This window comes from Macrobrachium rosenbergii, chromosome 36 (genome assembly GCF_040412425.1).
Source record: "Macrobrachium rosenbergii isolate ZJJX-2024 chromosome 36, ASM4041242v1, whole genome shotgun sequence".
NCBI classification, from domain to species: Eukaryota; Metazoa; Arthropoda; class Malacostraca; order Decapoda; family Palaemonidae; genus Macrobrachium; species Macrobrachium rosenbergii.
This window is the reverse complement of record NC_089776.1, coordinates 808,425-826,956: the sequence shown is the minus strand read 5'-3', so window position 1 is coordinate 826,956 and position 18,532 is coordinate 808,425. Positions and strand designations below refer to the sequence as shown.

Here is an 18,532-nt window from a genome sequence, read left to right as displayed (position 1 = left end):
GTGCTCTCCTGTGGGTGGGGCCTTCCTGGGTGACCGTCTCTTGGAGAGCCCTCTTCTGAGAGATCCGGACACTCCGGAAATGCAGAGGGCGTTCATAGAAGTCGTTGCACTGATTCGTCAGCACAATGATCTGGAGGAACCGCTTCCAGCCCCTTTGGAGGAACGGTTGTCCAGGTTAGAGGAGTTCTACGCCTCCAAGAGGGAGCCCAAACCCTCCCTTGGTCTGCCGTGGTCTCCCTTAGCGGACAGTGTTCTCAGCCAGGTGGACGACTTAGTCTCCGGACCGTCATCGTCGCTTTGCTCGGCTTGGGCTACCAAGCTGTTACCTCCCCTTCTACCGAGACAGAAGAAGTACTACGTTTCGTCGGAAGGTTTACTGCAGCAGAAGGTCTTGGAACCAGGGCTGACTTGTTTAGCGCCTGGTGCCACTTCAGCTCAGCTACTGGGAGAGCAGGTGCTTTTCTCGCAAGCTGAGATGAGCCCTTTGGGAGGTACGGCTCTGTCTGTCCTCCAGGCGATCTCTTGGCTTGACAACTGTGCTTCGCATTGTCGAGAATTGCGGCCTCGTCTACCCAGAGCGAGGATCCGACCTTCAGGAGTCTTTGCCAGTCTGGGGGTAAGGCTATCTCCTTTATAACCCACAAGCGGCAACCCTCTGGGCCAACCTGGTGCTGAAGAGAAGGGATGTGATGCTATCCTGGATCGTGAGGTCACTAGGCACAGAAGCTGCAATGTCTCTGCATAATGGACCCATTCTGGACTCCACTTCCCTCTTCCCCAAGGGGGGAGGTGGACGCTGCGCTGGGCAAGAGAAAGGCCGACGAACACGACCATCTGGTCCACCAGGCAGCGACGAAAGGTGTTGCATAGCCCTCTTGTCCTGCGGCCAGTCGGTGAACCAGGCTAGCACCCCAGCCCCGAAGAAGTCTGGTGCATCGACGGGCGCTCGGGGTAAAGTCTAGCCCTCTACTTCTTCGCCTTCGCGAAAGGAACCGCAAGGTCCCTTTCACCAACCTGTTCCCCCCAAGAGGAAAGGTAAGGCCAAGAAGAAGGGAGGAGGACTTCACTAGGGACAGCGAGCCCCCTCAGATGCTGCCGTCGATTGGGGGTGCCTATCCAGCCATTGGACAACGTGGCAGCGTTACGGAGCGGAGACCTGGGTAGTGGATGTCCTTCGGGAGGGATATTTTCTACCCTTCGAGTCACTGCCTCCCCTCACCGACACTCCAGTCCAGTTCCCATCTTATCTCCAAGACCCCCTGAAGAAACAGGCCCTTCTTCAGGAGCTCGAAACTATGTTGAGCAAGGGCGCCATTGAAGTCGTCGAGGATCGGTCCCTGGCCTTCTACAGCAGGATCTTTCTTGTGGAGAAGGCTTCCGGCAGCTGGAGACCGGTGATCGACCTCTCTCCCCTGAATCGTATCGCTCACCAGACATGGTTCACGATGGAGACGGTACGGACGGTACTGTCGGCCGTCAGGGAGAATGACTTCATGCTGACAGTCCATTTGATGGACGCTTACTTTCAGGTGCCAGTTCATCCATCGTCTCGTTGGTCGTTGGTACCTATGCTTTGTCCTCAACGGAGTGGTCTACCAATTCAAGGTTCTCTGTTTCAGTCTGTCAGCTGCTCCGCAGGTGTTCATGAGAGTTTTCACCCTCATTTCAGTTTGGGCTTATTCGCGGGGGATACGTCTACTGAGGAATCTCAACGATTGGCTAATCTTGGCAAGCTCCCGCTTGCAGTTGCTACAGGACAGGGATCGTCTCCTCAAGTTGTGTCACAAACTGGTGTCGTGGTCAACTTTCCGAAGTCGGATCTCACTTCCAAACAGAGGACTCAGTACCTGGGCATGCTGATCGACACAGAAGCAAGCAGAGTCTTCCCTTCTCAGGCTCGGATCAGCACGTTCAAGAAGGTGGTGAGGCAGTTCCTGTCACAACAGGACCAGCCTGCTCAACAGTGGCAAGTCGTGATTGGCCATCTGTTGTCCTTGGAGAAACTTGTTCTGCATGGGCGACTCCACCTTCGGTCTCTCCAGTGGAGACTGAGGGACTTCTGGGATCAATCTCGGGAACCCCAGTCGATTCTCGTCCCCATCTCTCAGGAGGTGAGGGACAATCTCGCCTGGTGGTTGGACGACAGGAACCTTGCTTCTTTTTTCGGATGCATCAAAGGAGGGCTGGGGCGCACACCTGGAGGAGTTGCTGACTTCAGGCGTGTGGGACCAGCATGACCAGCACCTTCACGTCAACATCTTGGAGATGAAGGCAGCATTCTTAGGTCTTCAGTGCTTCCAAGACTGTTTGATGGGACACTCGTTGGCGTTGATGAGTGACAACACGACCGTGGTGGCATACGTCAACAAGCAAGGGTGTCTTGTCTCCCGAGCTCTTCATGAGGTGACGTTGCAGGTGCACCAATGGGCAGTTGCCCACTCTGTGGAGCTGTCAGCCAGGTGCATTCCAGGCAAGAGGAATGTCCTGGCGGACACGCTCAGCTGTCGGGATCAGGTGGTGGGGTCTGAGTGGTCCCTCCATTAGAGCATGGCGGACAGGCTCTTCGACCTGTGGGGGCGTCCAGTAGTCGACCTGTTCACCACCCGGTGCAACAGAAAGCTTCTGACCTTCTTCTCTGTTGTACCGGACCCATGGGCAGCTGCAGAAGACGCCTTCCATCACTCGTGGGACAACCTCGAAGTGTATGCCTTTCCCCTGCTCTGTCTCCTTCGCCCAGTTCTCAGTCAGGTTCTGGTGTCGATGAACCTTCTTATGATCCTGGTGGCCCCCAAGCGCCCGGAAGCCGCTTGGTATCCAGACCTGCTGGCTCTGCTCTCCGACGTTCCGAGAGAACTTCCCCTCTGGAACAACTTGCTTCATCAGCCCCACGTAGAACGGTACCACCACGCTGTGGCCTCCCTGTCTCTTCTCGCCTGGAGGTTATCCACCATCTCTTGCGAGCGAGAGGCTTTTCTCTCCGGGCAGCGACAGAGATGGCAGGATACCTCAGGAAGTCCTCCGCAGCGGTTTACCAGGATAAGTGGGCCGTCTTCTGTGGTTGGTGTCGTAGACGGGGTTACTCTCTGGTCCTTCATCGGGAGAAGCTCTTATCAGTTTCAGCAGTGAAAGGATACAGGGCGGCCTTAGCCTTGGTCCTGAAGCTGAAAGGCATCGATATTTCATCATCCCTGGAAATATCCTTGCTGATGAAGAGTTTCAAGCGGTCTTGCCCACCCAGGAACTCAGGCCCCTGGGTGGGACATGTCTCTCTCAGTGGAGCCTAACTCATGCCCCCAGCCACTACGAGAGGCCAGGACAGGATCTGACTCTCAAGACCGTCTTCCTTCTAGCCCTGGCATCGGTGAAGAGGATTAGCAAATTACAGGGACTTTCCTCTTCAGTTAAACACTCGAGGGGATGGGCTTTGGTAACGCTCGAATTTGTCCCGGAGTTCGTAGTGAAAACTCAGAACCCAGCGGTCCCTGACACTTGGTTTGAGTCTTTCACGATCCCATCCCTGAGTGACTTTGTAGATAATGACCCTGACAAGTTACGACTCTGTCCTGTACGGGCACTATGGTGCTATCTGAAGAGAACACGACACCTCAGGCCTGAGTGTCGGCGACTCTTCGTTAGCACTGGGACCCCCAAGAAGGTGTCCAAGAACACAATCTCTTTCTGGCTTCAAGAGGTTATTACGAAAGCGTATGCGACGGCTGGCGAGGACGTCACCAACCCTCTGCGCCCCCGTGCTCACGAAATCAGGGCGATTGCGCCCTCTTTAGCATTCAAGAAGAACCTGTTGGTTCAGCAGGTACCGAAGGCGGGGATGTGGTCACGCCAGACCACATTCACCTCTTTTTACCTAAGGGACGTTACCCATTGGTCCTTGGATACATTCTCCTTGGGACCAGTGGTGGCTGCTCAACAAGTTGTGTAACTTATCCAGCTCCCGTATAGGACAGAGTTGCGTCTCGTCTGTTGTACGTGCGTGATTGGGCGTGAAAGGTGAGTGACTAGCTCTCTCTCCCCCCCGTCATCCTACCCTTTCCCTCGGGCAGAGTGTTAGGCCGTACAAGCTGAACCAGACGTCTGACGCAGGTGAATTTCATTACTTGAGTGTCCTATCTTTGTTGCCTTCCAAGGGGAAGGGGTTGCAGGCTTATTACCAAACCCATTCCTTATGTTGGTCCTTAGTCCCCGACATTTCCCAATCACCCCTGTTGTGGCTGGGAAGGGTTCTCTCTTGCTTTCACCTCGCTGTGTGATCGGTTACATACGTAACCTCCTCACAGCTAGGACGATCTAGTAGACTGGTCCGTATCACCACAGTTCTCACAACGGTGTTCACGGTCCAGTGTCCATGTCCTCTTGGCTCTTACCCCAGGTGAACATAAGGTGCGTTGAACTTCCAGTCATTCAGAGACCTCCACTCAGATTCCTCCCACCGAATCTTGAGTCCCCATATGTACAAGACCAAGGGTTTGTATTTGTGTAGGAACAAATCGCAAAAAGAGTAAAATTTATTTTTCCTAACATACAAACCTGAGGTCCTTTACTCAGGTTACCCAGCTGGTAGTAATACCAGCTCATGCCTTGTAAATCTTTAGCGGCCTGTTCAGCTACGCCGAAAGTATCCCCATATGCAAAGGACCAAGGGTTTGTATGTTAGGAAAAATGCATTTTACTCTTAAAAATGCAATTTTGTTATGCAGTAACACAGGTGTATAGTACTGTAATTTATACCAAAGAATGTATAAAAGATAAAAAAAAAGTGAATTCCTTACTTTTATTTTGTAAACCCCCCTTCTTAACCCTGGAAAAATGTTGGTGTGGCCTCATGATTCAGGGGATTTTGGAATGTAAAAATTTAGTGTTAGTGTACATATGATACTGTACAGTAGTCCTGCTTGCAATAAAGTATAAATACAGTACATTCAGTATTTTACAGTAGAATAATAAATGTATAAAAATTAGACAAAGTTAGGAATTCCTTACCTAATTTCAATGATTGTCAAAGCTGTTACAACCGCAGGCTAGGTTGGGGTAGATGGAGATTGTATGTGTGGGGAGCTTGCAATGATAAGGATAAAATTACTGCAGAGTGTATACTGTATGTGTTACACTGTTCTGTATCAGTTCAGGTATTTCACAAACCTATGTTCAACAGTAGAAAATAAAAAAATGAATTCCTTACCTAATTTCAGTGATTTTCAGAAGATGTAGGCTAGGATGAGGGAGCTCTAGTAAAGGTGTTGGGCACTCTGGAATATTAGAATAAAGCTGTTACTTTGTATTTATCAAATGTACTGTACACATAACAATTTATAACATTAAAAACAGTTAAGAATTCCATACCTTTAGTACAGCAATGTGAAAGATGTAGGCTACATGAGGAAGGGTTTGTACAGTTACAGTAGAGGTCAGGTTAAAGGTGCATGTCAGTCTGGAATGGTAATCTACATGATAAGGTTAGAATAAAGTACTTCTGTGCATTATAAATATTACAGTATTTTATAAAATGTATAACAATTTGTAAAATAGAAAGTGTTCTTACCAAATTCTAGTGTTGGCTTGCTTACTGGGATGGGCATATGGTAGATGAGAACATGGTGTGGCATCTGCAGTGGTGGGAGTCTGCAATGAAAAAGATAAAAATGATACTGTACACAGTAGTACTGTACTGTATAAGTATAATAACACAATTTAAAACAATGTAGGCTAATACAAATTTCTAAAAAGTGAAGAATTCCTTACCTGGTGGACATGAAATGGGTGCAGGTGCTACTGGTGCACGTGAATTTGGAGGTGAGCAGGGGACACCTGTCATTTGTGGAATGATAAAAGATAAAAATTACTGTACAGTACTGTACTGTAGTAGTACAGGGGTATGTATGCAATAAGCTATACAGTTTTATAAAGTGATTTGAAAGAAAAAAAGTCATGAAATCCTTACCTGATGGGGCTGGAGAGGGGATAAGGTCAGCTGAGTTGGGCCAGTAGGAGGCTATAACATGTGGATCTGGAATGATAATGATTATGTAAAGTTACAGCACATACTAAAGCAGTACTGTACAGGTGTGTGTAGTGCAGTATATACACTTTTTGTAACATTTATAACAATTTATAAAACATTAAAAAAAAGTTAAGAATTCCTTTCCTGATGAAGTTGGAGAGGAGACAGGTCCCGCAGCTTCAAAACCCTGGCATTCTTCAGGGGAGTCAGGACTGTCATCACTACCAAAGAGATCTGGAATGATACATAATAAAAAAAAATTAGGTTATGCAATAGTAAATATAAAATTTTTGCCGTATGTACAGTATGTACAAACAATTTCATGAGTGAAAATCATAAAAATGAAACACTTAGGAATTCCTTACCTGATGGAGCTGGAAAAGCTGCTGGGGAGGGTACTACAGGTACAGGTTCAGGCTCAGGTTCTGATTCATAGTCAGGTAGAGGTTCTGGGGAATCTGGATTAGGAGTCACTTCTGAAATGATACAAATAATAAAATTTATTGGGTTATGCTGTGTATCTACAATATGTAAATATAAATTGCAGTAACATTTTTATAAATTTTATTACAATGTATAACAATTTATATTACAGCAGTTAACAAAAATAGAGTTGAGAATTCCTTACCTAGACTAGGAGTGGCAGGTGGTGCTGGAGACTTCTTCTGGAAGAAAGTCTAGCCCAGACTGCACTTTCTTCTTCAGCTGCTGCTCCTTCAGCGTCTCCTTGTAGAACGTAGTAAGATCCAACATCCCTCTGTGAATCCTCTCAAACCTGGCAATGTTAGGGTCCTCACCCTCAAATGCTGCCAAACATTTCTCCATGTAAGCAAAACCCGCTGACAAGCCATTGACAGTTAATGCCCAGACCTTTGGTTGTGGTGCCTCTTCCTACTCCTCGATCATCTGCTTCTCCAGCTCAGTGTGGTCCTCCGATGACAATTCCTCTCTGTGGGATGCCAGCAGCTTGGTGACATCCTCAGCTTCCAAGTCCACTTTCAACCTCTTGCTTAGCCCAACAGTTGTTCCGACACAATATACAAACCCTCGGTCCTTTACATTAGGAGATACTTTCAGGCGTAGGCTGGAAACGGCCGTTAAACTCTTGAACAAGGTGGTTAGGCAGTAACTACCTCCAGGTAGGCGGGGATACCCGCCTGCCCGGATGTAAACATTCCAGTTTGCTTTCGGCCGTCAGCTGTTGCTGACGTATTTTTCGTTCTCTCTGCTGACTGTCGTTAAGCTCTTATGGTGGGATCTTTCTGTATTTTTGTTTATATATGCGTGTTTGATATTTGGTAATACAAACCCACGATTTGTGATAAACCTTGTGTGAGCCGTGCCCCTTCGTTCCCTGCCTGTGTCTTGGGTTTGACGGCCAAGGGCATAACTGGAGTAGCGTAACCAAGTGGTAATGCTTCTCTCCAGCGGCCCTTTACGTAAATATTGGAGGCGCCCCTGTACTTTCGGAGATATAGTTTGGGATGCTTTTTCTTCACTCCACTACATCCATCGGGACGTAAGATTAGTCCCTTCTTGGGCTTCCGCCCTCCGTGTGTAAGGCATCACTAATTTCTTCCTTCTTATGCTGAGTGTTTCTTTCCTTTAGAGATTTGCGGGCTGAGTGGGAGGTTCACGGGCGTCGTCGATAAGTTCCCACTTCCACGGCGCCCCTTGGTGGCCTCCCCTCTGTCCTTTTTCTCTTCCCGTAGGTTCTTCCTTCTCTCTCCTTCGCTCGCTCGTCGGGCGAAGACGGGGGGGTGGGGGACCGACCGAGCAACCTCGTCTAGAGTACCTCCTTACGCTGCGTAGGGCAGTTCCCCTTGTAGCAGGAGGAGCCTCCCTCTACTAATCATCTTTGCTTTTTCTTTCAGGTTGACAGTGAGCATTGCAGACACAGCAGTAGTTGGCTGGATATATCAAGAATATCTTGCATGAAGCAGTCCCGACATTCATTCAGTGTTGCTTCGGGATCGACCACAATACCTGATTAGATGACATATTTCCACGTCGGGATCGCTCTGACTCTGTTCCCGCCGATGTAGATCGATCGCTGTCATTGCTGGTTTTCATGTATGCTGTTGCAATGCTTCCTGCGTATCTGTGGTCCATCTGCTCCTGCTGTTCCCTGTGTTTTGCTCTTGTCAACTCGACGACAGTCTGTGGGCTGCTCTCCTGGTCTCCTGCCGCAGCCGCCCTGATCGCTCCTGTCGCTGCTGGTGACTTTCAATGACATTCTGTCTGTTGCAGTAGCTCCTGCCTTCCGATCAGCTAACGTAGCTCCTGCATCGATGTCCTGATCGTGCCCACTTCTTCTCCTAGTGGTCGTGCCCAGGGCCGCTTCCGTTGTGTTCCTGCCTGCTGCCCTGGAGGTTACGATGTCAGCCATCCTGTAGAAGACGTTGGCGTGAAGGGAAGGAAGTCGCCTTGTGGAAGTGACGTTCCTGGCCGTTGCATGTTTGTCCTGCTCTCCGAACCTTTGCCGTAGCTCCTGCATCGGCTGTCCTGATCATTCCTGCTGCTTCTGGCGGTCGGTGCCCGGTCCGCTTCCGTGCGTTCCTGCCAGCTGCCCCAGAGGTTACGATGTCCGCCATCCTGTAGAAGATGTCGGCGTGAAGATGTAGGAAGTGGTCCTGTTGAGGTGATGTTCCTGGCTGTTGCAGTAGCTCCTGCCCTCCGAATTGCTGCCGTAGCTCCTGCATCGGGTGTCCTGATCATGCTTCTCCTGATGGTGGTGCCCTGGCTGCGTCCGTTGTGTTCCTGCCGGACTACCCTGGAGGTTACGATGTTTCGTATCGACCATCCTGTAGAAGATGTCGGAGTGGAAGTGAAGGAAGCCGTCATGTGGAAGTAGCCGCCGTCTTCTTCATCTTATCTTCGATTTCGTCTTCTGCTGCGTCTTCCCTTCCTCTCCCGAGGTCCTGGGGGTCCCGAGAATCGGACAGACCTCCATCGGCCGAAGGAAGGAATGCTGCTTCTTCCCCTTGATGCCCTTGGACATCTAGGGACTGCCTCCTTCCGAGGAGGCAGTGGGTCTCTCGTTGGCTCTTCCCGACCTTCGGGTTAGGAAACCGATTGGCATAGCCGTGGGTTTTGTGTTTGGAAAGCTGCAGGCGCACAGACCTCAGTTTGCGTTCCGTTCCCAAGTCTTAGAGGTTCCGCCTCTAAGATGGGGGCTGCCGGGCACTGTTCACGAGCCGCCTGAGTGCTCGAGATTCTATGGAATATCGAGTATCCCGATCTGGTCTGGAGAGATTTTCCTGGTTCGGGAGCAGTGCGAGAGAAAGGGCCAAGGCACCCAGGTGTTTTGGTTCCTCTTCCTGCCAGCACCGCAAGCGCTCCCGGAGTGCTTGCCAGTGCTCGGTCGAGTCCCCAGCCTGGTGTCTCAATCCTCTTGGTTCGAACACCAGAAGAAGCAAGGAAGAGATTCACTTTGGGAGTCCTGCGGGACTTCTAAGGGACTGACTCTCTTCCGGAAGACAAGTTGACCGATTCGCATTCTCCTGTGGGATCTTGCGTTTCGGGGGCCGCGACAGCACGGCCTCTTGAGGCCATTCCCTCGTTGCCAGTCTTGGAAGTCTGCATCTAAGACTGGTTCTGTGCCTGGCTCTTTCGATCTATTAGGTAACAAAGCAGCTGCTCCCGATTTTCGGAAGTCTCGTGGGTAGCTCGAATTCTATGAATCACGAGCGCTCTCCTTACGAGAGGCACAGAACGAGAGAAAGTGCCGAGACACCCAGGTGTCTGGTTGCCGGGATGCCCGGGTGTCTGGTTGCCGGGACGCCCAGGTGTCGGTGTGCCGCGATGCCAGGTGTCTCGATACTGACCGCCAGCTGCTTCGGTTGCTCGGGCGGGCTTCGTTCTTGTGTCTCGAACTTTAGGGTTCGAGCATGCAAGATAGCAGACACAGAATTCCCCTTTGAACCCTCTTCTCGGGGGCCCGGCCTTGGCCTCGAAGGAGTTTAGAGTTCGGGAAACTAGCATTGTTCACAGCAGACGAGTCCGGCCTGCCCAGTTATGAGACTGGCTCAGGCTCGGCCCCGGTTGCGCTTACAAGACTGGCTCGGCTCGTCTTGGCTTGCCAGACTGGCTCGGCTCGACTTGACTCGGCTTGCCGGACTGACTCGGCTCGTTTCGGCTCGCCCCCGTCTCGCCTGCCTCCCAGTCTGCCGCATTCCGACCAGCTGGATCGCGTTCGCGTGATCGCCTTGGCTCGGCTCGGCCCTACTCGGTTTTTTCCGATTCGGGTTCTCGACTATGTTCGAGTGAACTTTTTGCTCTTCCCAGGAAGGCGCTTTGCCACGGCACAAGTGCTCTTCTTTCCCCGTGTGGCAGTAATCTCCTTCGGTTGATTATCGCTCACGGTCCGCCTCTCCTGCTTATCATTCTGGCAGGATAGGTAGGGATACTCTTTTCTCCTCACCTGTTCTCTTCTCCTCTCGGTTGTTCCGAGAGGCGCGAGACGGACAGAGAGAGCTCCGACGAAATTTTCTTTCGGAGTTCGGCTGCCTGGCGTGCTTTGGGTATCGGTCCCCCGATTCTCTCGTATTATAACCAGGTAGCTGAGGAGGGTTTCATGGGATCTGTCAAGGTCTCCCTCCAAGGGGAGAGGTACAGGAGTTTCACGCATCAGAAACAGCGAGGGTCTTCCTCTTCAAGTTACGATCGCCCCCGTGTTCTTGGGGAACTTCGCGCCGATTCGTCGGCACGAGGATCCCCGGGACAGGACCGTGGCTCCCCCAATGAATAACCTTCATCACTTGCAACCCTTGCAGTTTCTGAGGGGCCGAGAGTGTCGGGGACCGCCGAGGTCCTGGCTTCCGAGAAGCGTTCTCGACCTGATGAATTCTTTCTTTGGAGTTAATTCAGGTCGAGACACCAAACTTCCACCCCTGCCTCGACAGAATATGAATTCTTCTTGCCTCGGAGGGTCTTGCTGACTGCAGTCTTTTGGACAATTCTGGTGCTAAGAAGAAGGACTTTGTCCCAATTCAGATCTCCGGTTTCGTAAGTCCTGAGTTGGCTCGACCCTTGGGAACGAACCTTTACTTGGTTCTGCCTTTCTCTTTCAGAGATTTGCCAGATACCCCGGTAATCAAGGTTCCCACCAGGGCACTGACTTGTCCTTTGGACAATGGCCAGGAACTTTGGGTCTTACTCATCTCAACTCGACCTTGAGTTCAAGCCAGCCCCCCTCAACTCCTTAGCTAAGAAGTCCTAGGCTTCAGAAGAAGATTGCTGGAACTGGCAGCGACATTGCCGACCTGGGAATGGATTCCTTCAGGAGAAGTATCTATTTCCCTTAGGTCTCAGAAGAAGATTGCAACTGCTGATGCCTGGACGAAATGATGCTTTTCGAGTCTCTGGAACTGGCAGCGACATTGCCGAGACCTGGGAATGGAAGTATCTATGTCCCTTAGGTCTTGGCAATTCTTTCCTTCGAATTTTCATCCCACCACCTCTCCCGTGCTCCCAAATCGGGAAATGCCAGCCGGCTAGAGCTAATTGCCTCGGTACCCTGTCATCTTGCAGAAGCTTCACAATGGTGGAAAATGGAAGTCTGCTCCCTTTTCCCCGTTCTTTCCTCTTCGATGTATGAGGAAAGAGTTAGGCTAATGCTTGATTGTAGGAACCTTCGAATATGCTTGCATATTCCCCTCACATCTTGTGTCTACTTACGGATTCACAGATTGAGGAATAGGCGCACACTGGTAAGACTTTGTCTTGAATTTGTGTGACCGAGACGATTAGTACCTTCTCGTCACCGTCCTGGGCTCTGGGCATCCTTTGGCCGTCCGAGAATTCAGGATGGGTTTTGTGGCACTCAATGGTTTCGTTGAACAACAAACCACAGTAGTGGCATTTGTCGACAAACAGGAGGGAATCGTTTTTTCCCCCTGTTTCATCTCGACATTTGAAGGTACTCGAGTGTCGTTCTATTGCACTCTCGACAGCTCAATTAACCAGATGCATTCCTGGTGGGGATGTATTGGTAGGCAAGCCTGGCCTCGGGTTTGAGTGATCGGGACGGAACATGCTGCTCACTCTTTCTTCACGAAGATTCATGCAGAGCCTGCTGGACTGAGGAATCCCTACCGTCCTTCTGTTGCCTCCTGCACACAAGTCGGTGGTGTTTTCTCACTCCTCATACCAGACCAGGGGCCGCTCTGTTGAGGCATGCTGTCTTTTGGTGAAAACTCGATATCGACGTTTTTTCCTCTGTATTTGTCCGTTTCGCTAGGTTTCACAAACATTGCCCACCCCAGAGTTACAGATCAGAAAATACTTGAAGACTTCGCCTTCATCCGACCTGATTGCCGAGGCATCGAGAAGAATTCCGCTGACCCTTCCTCCTGTGCAGCTACACAAGAAGCGGTTCTTGAGGCAGTGCATCCCTGTGTGTTCAGGACTGGGAGACATCCCAGCTTTCCTTGCAAGCACAGGCTTTCTCGCCGAGCAGCAACGGATATAGCTGGATATCTCTTGAAGTCCTCTGCAACACTGTCCCAGGGACTAGATCCGTCTTCGCTGGTGGTGTCGTTGTCAGAACTTCTTCTCGGGTCAGAGTCGCTTCGTCAAGTCTGGACTTCCTCGTCTTCTCCGCTGAGGGCTACTTCTCTCCTTTCATTTGTGAAGAACGTGGCCCTTGCGACCTAGTCTTCTATCTGAAGTAGCCTTCGTCTCTTCAGTCGAGAGTAAGCTACGGACGAGAAGCTTCTTCAGTCATGCTCTCCCAGGGAACTGTTTCCTGGGTGGCCTGCGACTCGTTTTAGGGTTCCTGTCCGTGCTCTGCACTCGCCCTTACGAGAGTCGTCGGATAGAGATATGCCCTCTTAGGTCCATCTCTCATCTTACCCTGGCCTTGGCGTAGAAGATGAAAGAACAGGGATGGGGATCATAACTCGATTCCTTCTCGGATGTCGTAGGTGGACTCCGAATCCATTGGCATCAACTGTTGGGTTCGAGTCCTTCTTGTTCCCCTCCTCCTTGGACTTTTTATCGATGATCCAGATCATTCGTTACTTTGTCCTATTGGGAGCTGTGGTACTTTCCGAAAGGTTCGACATTCCTAACATGGATGTCGTCAACGTTTTCGCCAGTACTGTCTCTCCCAAGGAAGAAGTGTCTAAGGACACATCTTCCTCCTGACTTCGTGGAAGCGATCAAGGAGGTACTTGGCAGCTGACTTGACACGATACCAGTACCTTTCACCCGAGAGCTCACAAAGTCGATGGCTTGGTCCATCCCTCGCATTCCGAAGAATATGTCGGTACCACAGGAGCTGAAGGCGGGTGTGTGGTCCCAACAGACTACCTTCACCTCCTCCTACCTCCGGGATGTTGCACACAAGTCCTTGGACACTTTTCCTTGGGTCCTGTGGTGGCTGCTCAACAAGTTGTGTAGCTTATCCAGCTCCCCTAACGGGACAGGATTGCATCTCGCCTATTTTGTACGGCTGTGATTGGGAGAATGAAGGTTGAGTGACTGGCCTCTCTTCTTTCTCCCCATCCTGGCTCTCTTCCCACGGGCAGGGAGCGGACATACCGTTACAAGCTGGACCGGGCGATCGAGGCAGATAAGCACATAACGGGAGCTCCTGTTCTATTTCCGTTCAGGTTAATAGAAGCAACCCCACTCCTTCCTCTTGCAAGGGGAGGAAGGAGACCATGACTATGAGACAACCCAATGCTTGTTTTTGCCTTATTGTCATCCGACGTCAAATTCTTCCCAGCCTACTTTGCATGAACTGACGTTTCCTCTTTCATGCAAAGGGACCCAGAAGTCTGACAACTGATCCTGCGTTTCTTACAACCCGATCTTTTGTCAGAGGCAGTTTTTTCCCTTCCTCGCTCTCACGACCAGGAAGGGAAGACAAGGTGGTGAACTCCAGTCAGTTCAGAGAGACTTTATCAGATTCCTCCCTCCAATCAGTGAGTCTCTAATGTAAAGGACCGAGGGTTTTGTATATTGTGTCGGAACAAATAACAATTTTTAAAGTAAATTGTATTTTTCCTAACTATACAAACCCGAGGTCCTTTACACTTTATGCCCACCTCATGCCACCCCTCAATCTGTACCTGGGCCGAAAGGCAAATTGGAATGTTTACATCCGGGCAGGCGGGTATCCCCGCCTACCTGGAGGTAGTTACTGCCTAACCACCTTGTTTGAAGTTCAACGGCCGTTTCCAGCCTACGCCTGAAAGTATCTCCTAATGTAAAGGACCTCGGGTTTGTATAGTTAGGAAAAATACAATTTACTTTAAAAACTGTTATTTTTCCTTGTCACAGTCTCAACATCTTCTGCCTGCTCAAACCCCTCAAAACTATTCACAAACTGCGGACACAGTTTCTTCCAGGCACCATTCAGAGTTGTCACTTTTATTTCGTCCCAAGCACGTGCGATGTTCCTCACAGCATCTGCAGTGTTGTAGCCCTTCCAAAATTCTTTCAGAGTCAACTCCTTGTTACCTTCAACGGCCCGTAAAGCAGAGCGTATTGTCCTCCTCAGGTAGTATGCCTTGAAGTTAGCAATGACTCCCTGGTCCATCGGCTGTATGAGGGATGTAGTATTTGGTGGTCGATACACCACCTTCACATTAAGGTGTATGTTACTAAGATTAGCTGGGTGACCAGGGGCATTGTCTAGGACAAGCAGGACCTTCAAAGGCAGACCCTTCGAGGCACAATACCTTTCCATTGCTGTCACAAAGTGGTCATTGAATCAGTCCTCGAAGACCATCAAGGTAACCCAAGCTTTCTTGTTGGACTTCCAAATGACAGGGAGGTGTCTCTTGAAAACACCCTTAAAAGCCCTGGGATTTTCTGCCAAGTACACTAGCAAGGGCTTAAGCTTCAAATCGCTACTAGCATTGGCCCCAAAGAGTAAAGTCAGCTTCTTCTTACGAGCTTTATGGGCTGGTGCTGACCTCTCCTCCTTGGAAATGTATGTACGATTTGGCATTCTTTTCCAAAATAACCCTGTCTCATCTACATTAAATACCTGTTTAGCAGTGTAACCACCTTTCCTAATTATCTCAGCCAAACCACTAGGGAAACTTTCTGCTGCTACGCTATCATTCTGCAAATTTGCACAAACCTTGATGCGGTTAAACCAACCTCTACTGGCGGAAAATTCTTCACTAGCACTACCTTCCCCACTCCCCTTCACCACTGCCGCATGCAGCTCCCTAGCCTTTTCTTGAATCACACTCAGGCTCACTGGAACACGTCGTTGGTTCTGGTCTTCCAGCCAGATCAACAATAACTTCTCCATCTCCACCACGTTCTGACTGCGTTGCTTCACGTTAATCACCGTTGCCTTCATTGGTGCAGCTTCTTGCACATGCTTCAGAATACGCTGCTTGTCCTTCACTATGGTAACAACCATTGTTCTGTTAAGGCCCAAGGCACAGCCTATTTCGGTGTTACTCTCACCCTTCTCTGAACGCTTAATTACGTCGTACTTGACTTCCATGGTGATGCTCTTCCTCGGCTTCTTGGATGCACTAGCATCAGATGATGAATTCTGCTGTTTTGGAGCCATCGTGAAGGCACAGTTCACAAAAAAACTGCAGCTAAAGAAAAGCAACAACAAGGCAACGTACCTAGCTCAGCAGAGGCAAACACGTGAATGAGGGAAGGATTGTTTGGTATTGTTACGCACGCCTGCGTGATGTACCCAGGAAGGTTGTAGTCCGGTCAACTACCAATGCAGTTACAGTACAGCAAATACAGAGCACAGCTACGCTCAGAAAACTACTTCCACTTACAAAGCAGCATAAAAAGCGTCGGAAAAAACGTTGCAACCTTGGAATGTGTTTTAATTAGTATAACCAGAAACAGATTTTTAATGAATATTGTTAAATCAGAAACGGATTTTGTTCCTACACAAATACAAACCCTTGATCCTTTACTTATATGGGGTTACTTTTGGCGAAAGCTGAACTGGCTGCTAAAGACTTAACAAGGCGGTGCGGTAGTATAACTACTGGCCGGGTAGTTGGGTGGTTGCAGTGGGGGACCCACGCTACCCCCCGCCCGGCGTCACGCATTCACTTTACTTTCTGGCCTTGTCTGATGCGGAGGTGTTTTCCTGGCTTTCTGCTCGGACCTTCCTGGAAGCTAAAGCTGCGCCTTTTCATGGTGTGTTTGTTCCTGTTTTGTTTTCTTGAGTATAATTGTGCGTGTTTGTGAAATGGATGAATTCTCGCAAACCCATGACTCTGATAAGTCTGTGCGCCGGGTATGTCCTGGTAAGGATAAAAAGTGTGGCGCCTTCCACTGTAGCGAGGGCTTCGGATCCTCACTCCCTTTGCCTAAAGTGTAGGAAAGGAGGTAAGGACCCTTCTGATTGTACTGTAGATGAACCTTGTGAGGAGTGTAGGCTTTGGTCCCCCAAGCAGTGGGATAGATATTCTTAGAGGCCTAGATACAAGCATAAGGAGACCAAGGCATTGGAGGTGCTGTCTTCGGCACCTTCGACTCCGCCGGTTGCGAATCCTTCGCAGTTGCATCTAAGCCCCGAAGGCCTTCCCTTGCTGCTGATTCTTAGTTCTGAGTCTGTCTCGCTGTCCCCTGTGTCTGCATCTGCAGTCACGGAGAAGGCAAGATCAGTGGACTTAGGCTACACTCTTCTTTGTTCTCCCCCTCATCCAGAGTCACTGGTCCCTGGGTTAGGGCCCCCCCCTACCCGTCTTGTCTTCTGCAGGGTTGGCATCTGTGCCCGGTTTGGGTCAGGCGTGGGTGTCGCTTGGAATGGTTGGTACGCCTGGTCTGCCATCGCTCCTTGCACGCATCAACAGTGCTGCGCAAGCGGGAGTACTCCTCCCCCCTCCCACTACCCACACGGTCAACACTCTAACCACTACTGCCGTCACTGCTGTGCTGCCGGGGAGTGTGACGACCACCATTGGAACGCACCATGCATATGGTGTGGTCCCTACTCCAGCCATCTCCGTGCTGACGGTGGCTGGGCTGGTCTGCTCGGTCACCCTGCCCCCGCCTGACTACGCTCCCACGCCCCACCACGCTTCCACCATTGCCCGTGCCGGTCATGCAGACGTTCCTTACTTCGTTGCCTGCGTCTGCCTCTGTGATGCCTACTACCACTTCACGGCATGAGTCTCCAGCCAGTCATCGTGCTCTTGTGTCATCTGCTGTTGCTGCCCCGCCCCCCCCCGTCAACCCCTGGTCTGTCTTTGGTAGGTTGGGGGATGTTGTGTTGTCGCTGATCAAGAAGAAGAAGAAGAAGATGCAGCGCGCACACCAGCCGTCTACATCTTTGTCTTCTACTTCGTCATCGTTGTCCTCATCCTCGTCTTCTTCTGCCTCTTCACCCCCTCTTCTATGACCAGGCGGTCTAAGAAGGGGAGGGTGGATCCTCCCACCCCTAAGAAGACTCGCTCTTCTAAGGGGGCGCAGTCCTCCCCTTGGGGGAAGACCGCTGGATCTCTTGCTGGGAATTTAAGACAATAGGGAAAGTTTTATTTATTAGGGCGACATCATTCCCTAATACGAAATCCACATCTTTAATAGGAAATTTGTCAATAATGGCCAGTTTTAAATAACCTGAAAAAGATGGGCATGATAAATAAAAACTCTCAACCGGGTAAGACCTGACCGTATCTGGAAAACCACTTAACAAAACATATTCCTTATTTGAACATTCTAAATCAATAGGTAAAGATTCTCTGAGAATTAAAGACTGAGCAGCCCCAGTGTCACGCCAAAATTTTAACTTTCTTTATCAGTCGAATTCCCAGGCGGACAAAACCATTAGACAAAAATTTCTGAAAAGGAGCCAGTGACTTAATACCTAGTCAGTGATTGTATTAGGTTTCTCAGCCACTGACTCGTTCTCATTCGCCGAATGGCGTGCAAGTCGTCTTTAGGTCCTTTGTGACCTTTAAATGCATAACACACATGCTCTTGGCGTTGTCCCTTCTTATGACAGAAGAAACGTCAAAGTTCTCAACTTCTCCGGGTTATCTGTGGTCTGCCTTCAATAGCTGTTAACAGGAGTAGTGCGAGAACCATAATTATCATTAGGCCTATTATACCTGTTCTGATTTACTACTCCTGTTAACTCTCACCTTGAGTTTCTCATTTCTGGGTACCTCCCCTATCACATTTTGAGAGAGGTACTCATCACCTACAATAGCCACCTCCTGAAGTTTCTAATTTTAACTCTTGAGGTGTACCTTCTTCACCTCATTAGGCACGGACCTTTTAAACTCCTCAACCAAAATCAATTCTTTTAATTTCTCAAAGTCCGTCACCTCCTTAGACTTTAACCAGTCGCCAGCAAACTGCTCTTTAGCCCTGGCGAACTCTACAAAAGTCTGCCCTCTTTCCTTCTGTAAATTCTGGAAGCGGGTTGTCGATGCTTCGGTGCAACATAAGCCTTCAAAACTATGAGAGACCAGATCTTCGTCAGGTAACGTAAACTTTCTGGGCCTTACCTAACAATTTTACTCTGAATAAAGTGGTCAATACTCCTTTGGCCACTCCAACCTT

At 49.8% G+C, this 18,532-nt stretch overlaps 1 protein-coding gene across 1 annotated transcript; it reads right to left on the bottom strand.

Annotated features, from left to right (window-relative positions):
• Positions 1 to 14,738: 14,738 nt before the first annotated feature.
• Positions 14,739 to 15,560, bottom strand: LOC136856492 (tigger transposable element-derived protein 1-like). The gene is made up of 2 exons (XM_067134354.1): positions 15,237 to 15,560; positions 14,739 to 15,095 (listed from the first exon to the last, which is right to left on the bottom strand). The coding sequence occupies exons 1-2, from the start codon at positions 15,558 to 15,560 to the stop codon at positions 14,739 to 14,741; spliced, it is 681 nt and encodes a 226-aa protein (XP_066990455.1).
• Between the last annotated feature and the right edge of the window lie 2,972 nt (positions 15,561 to 18,532).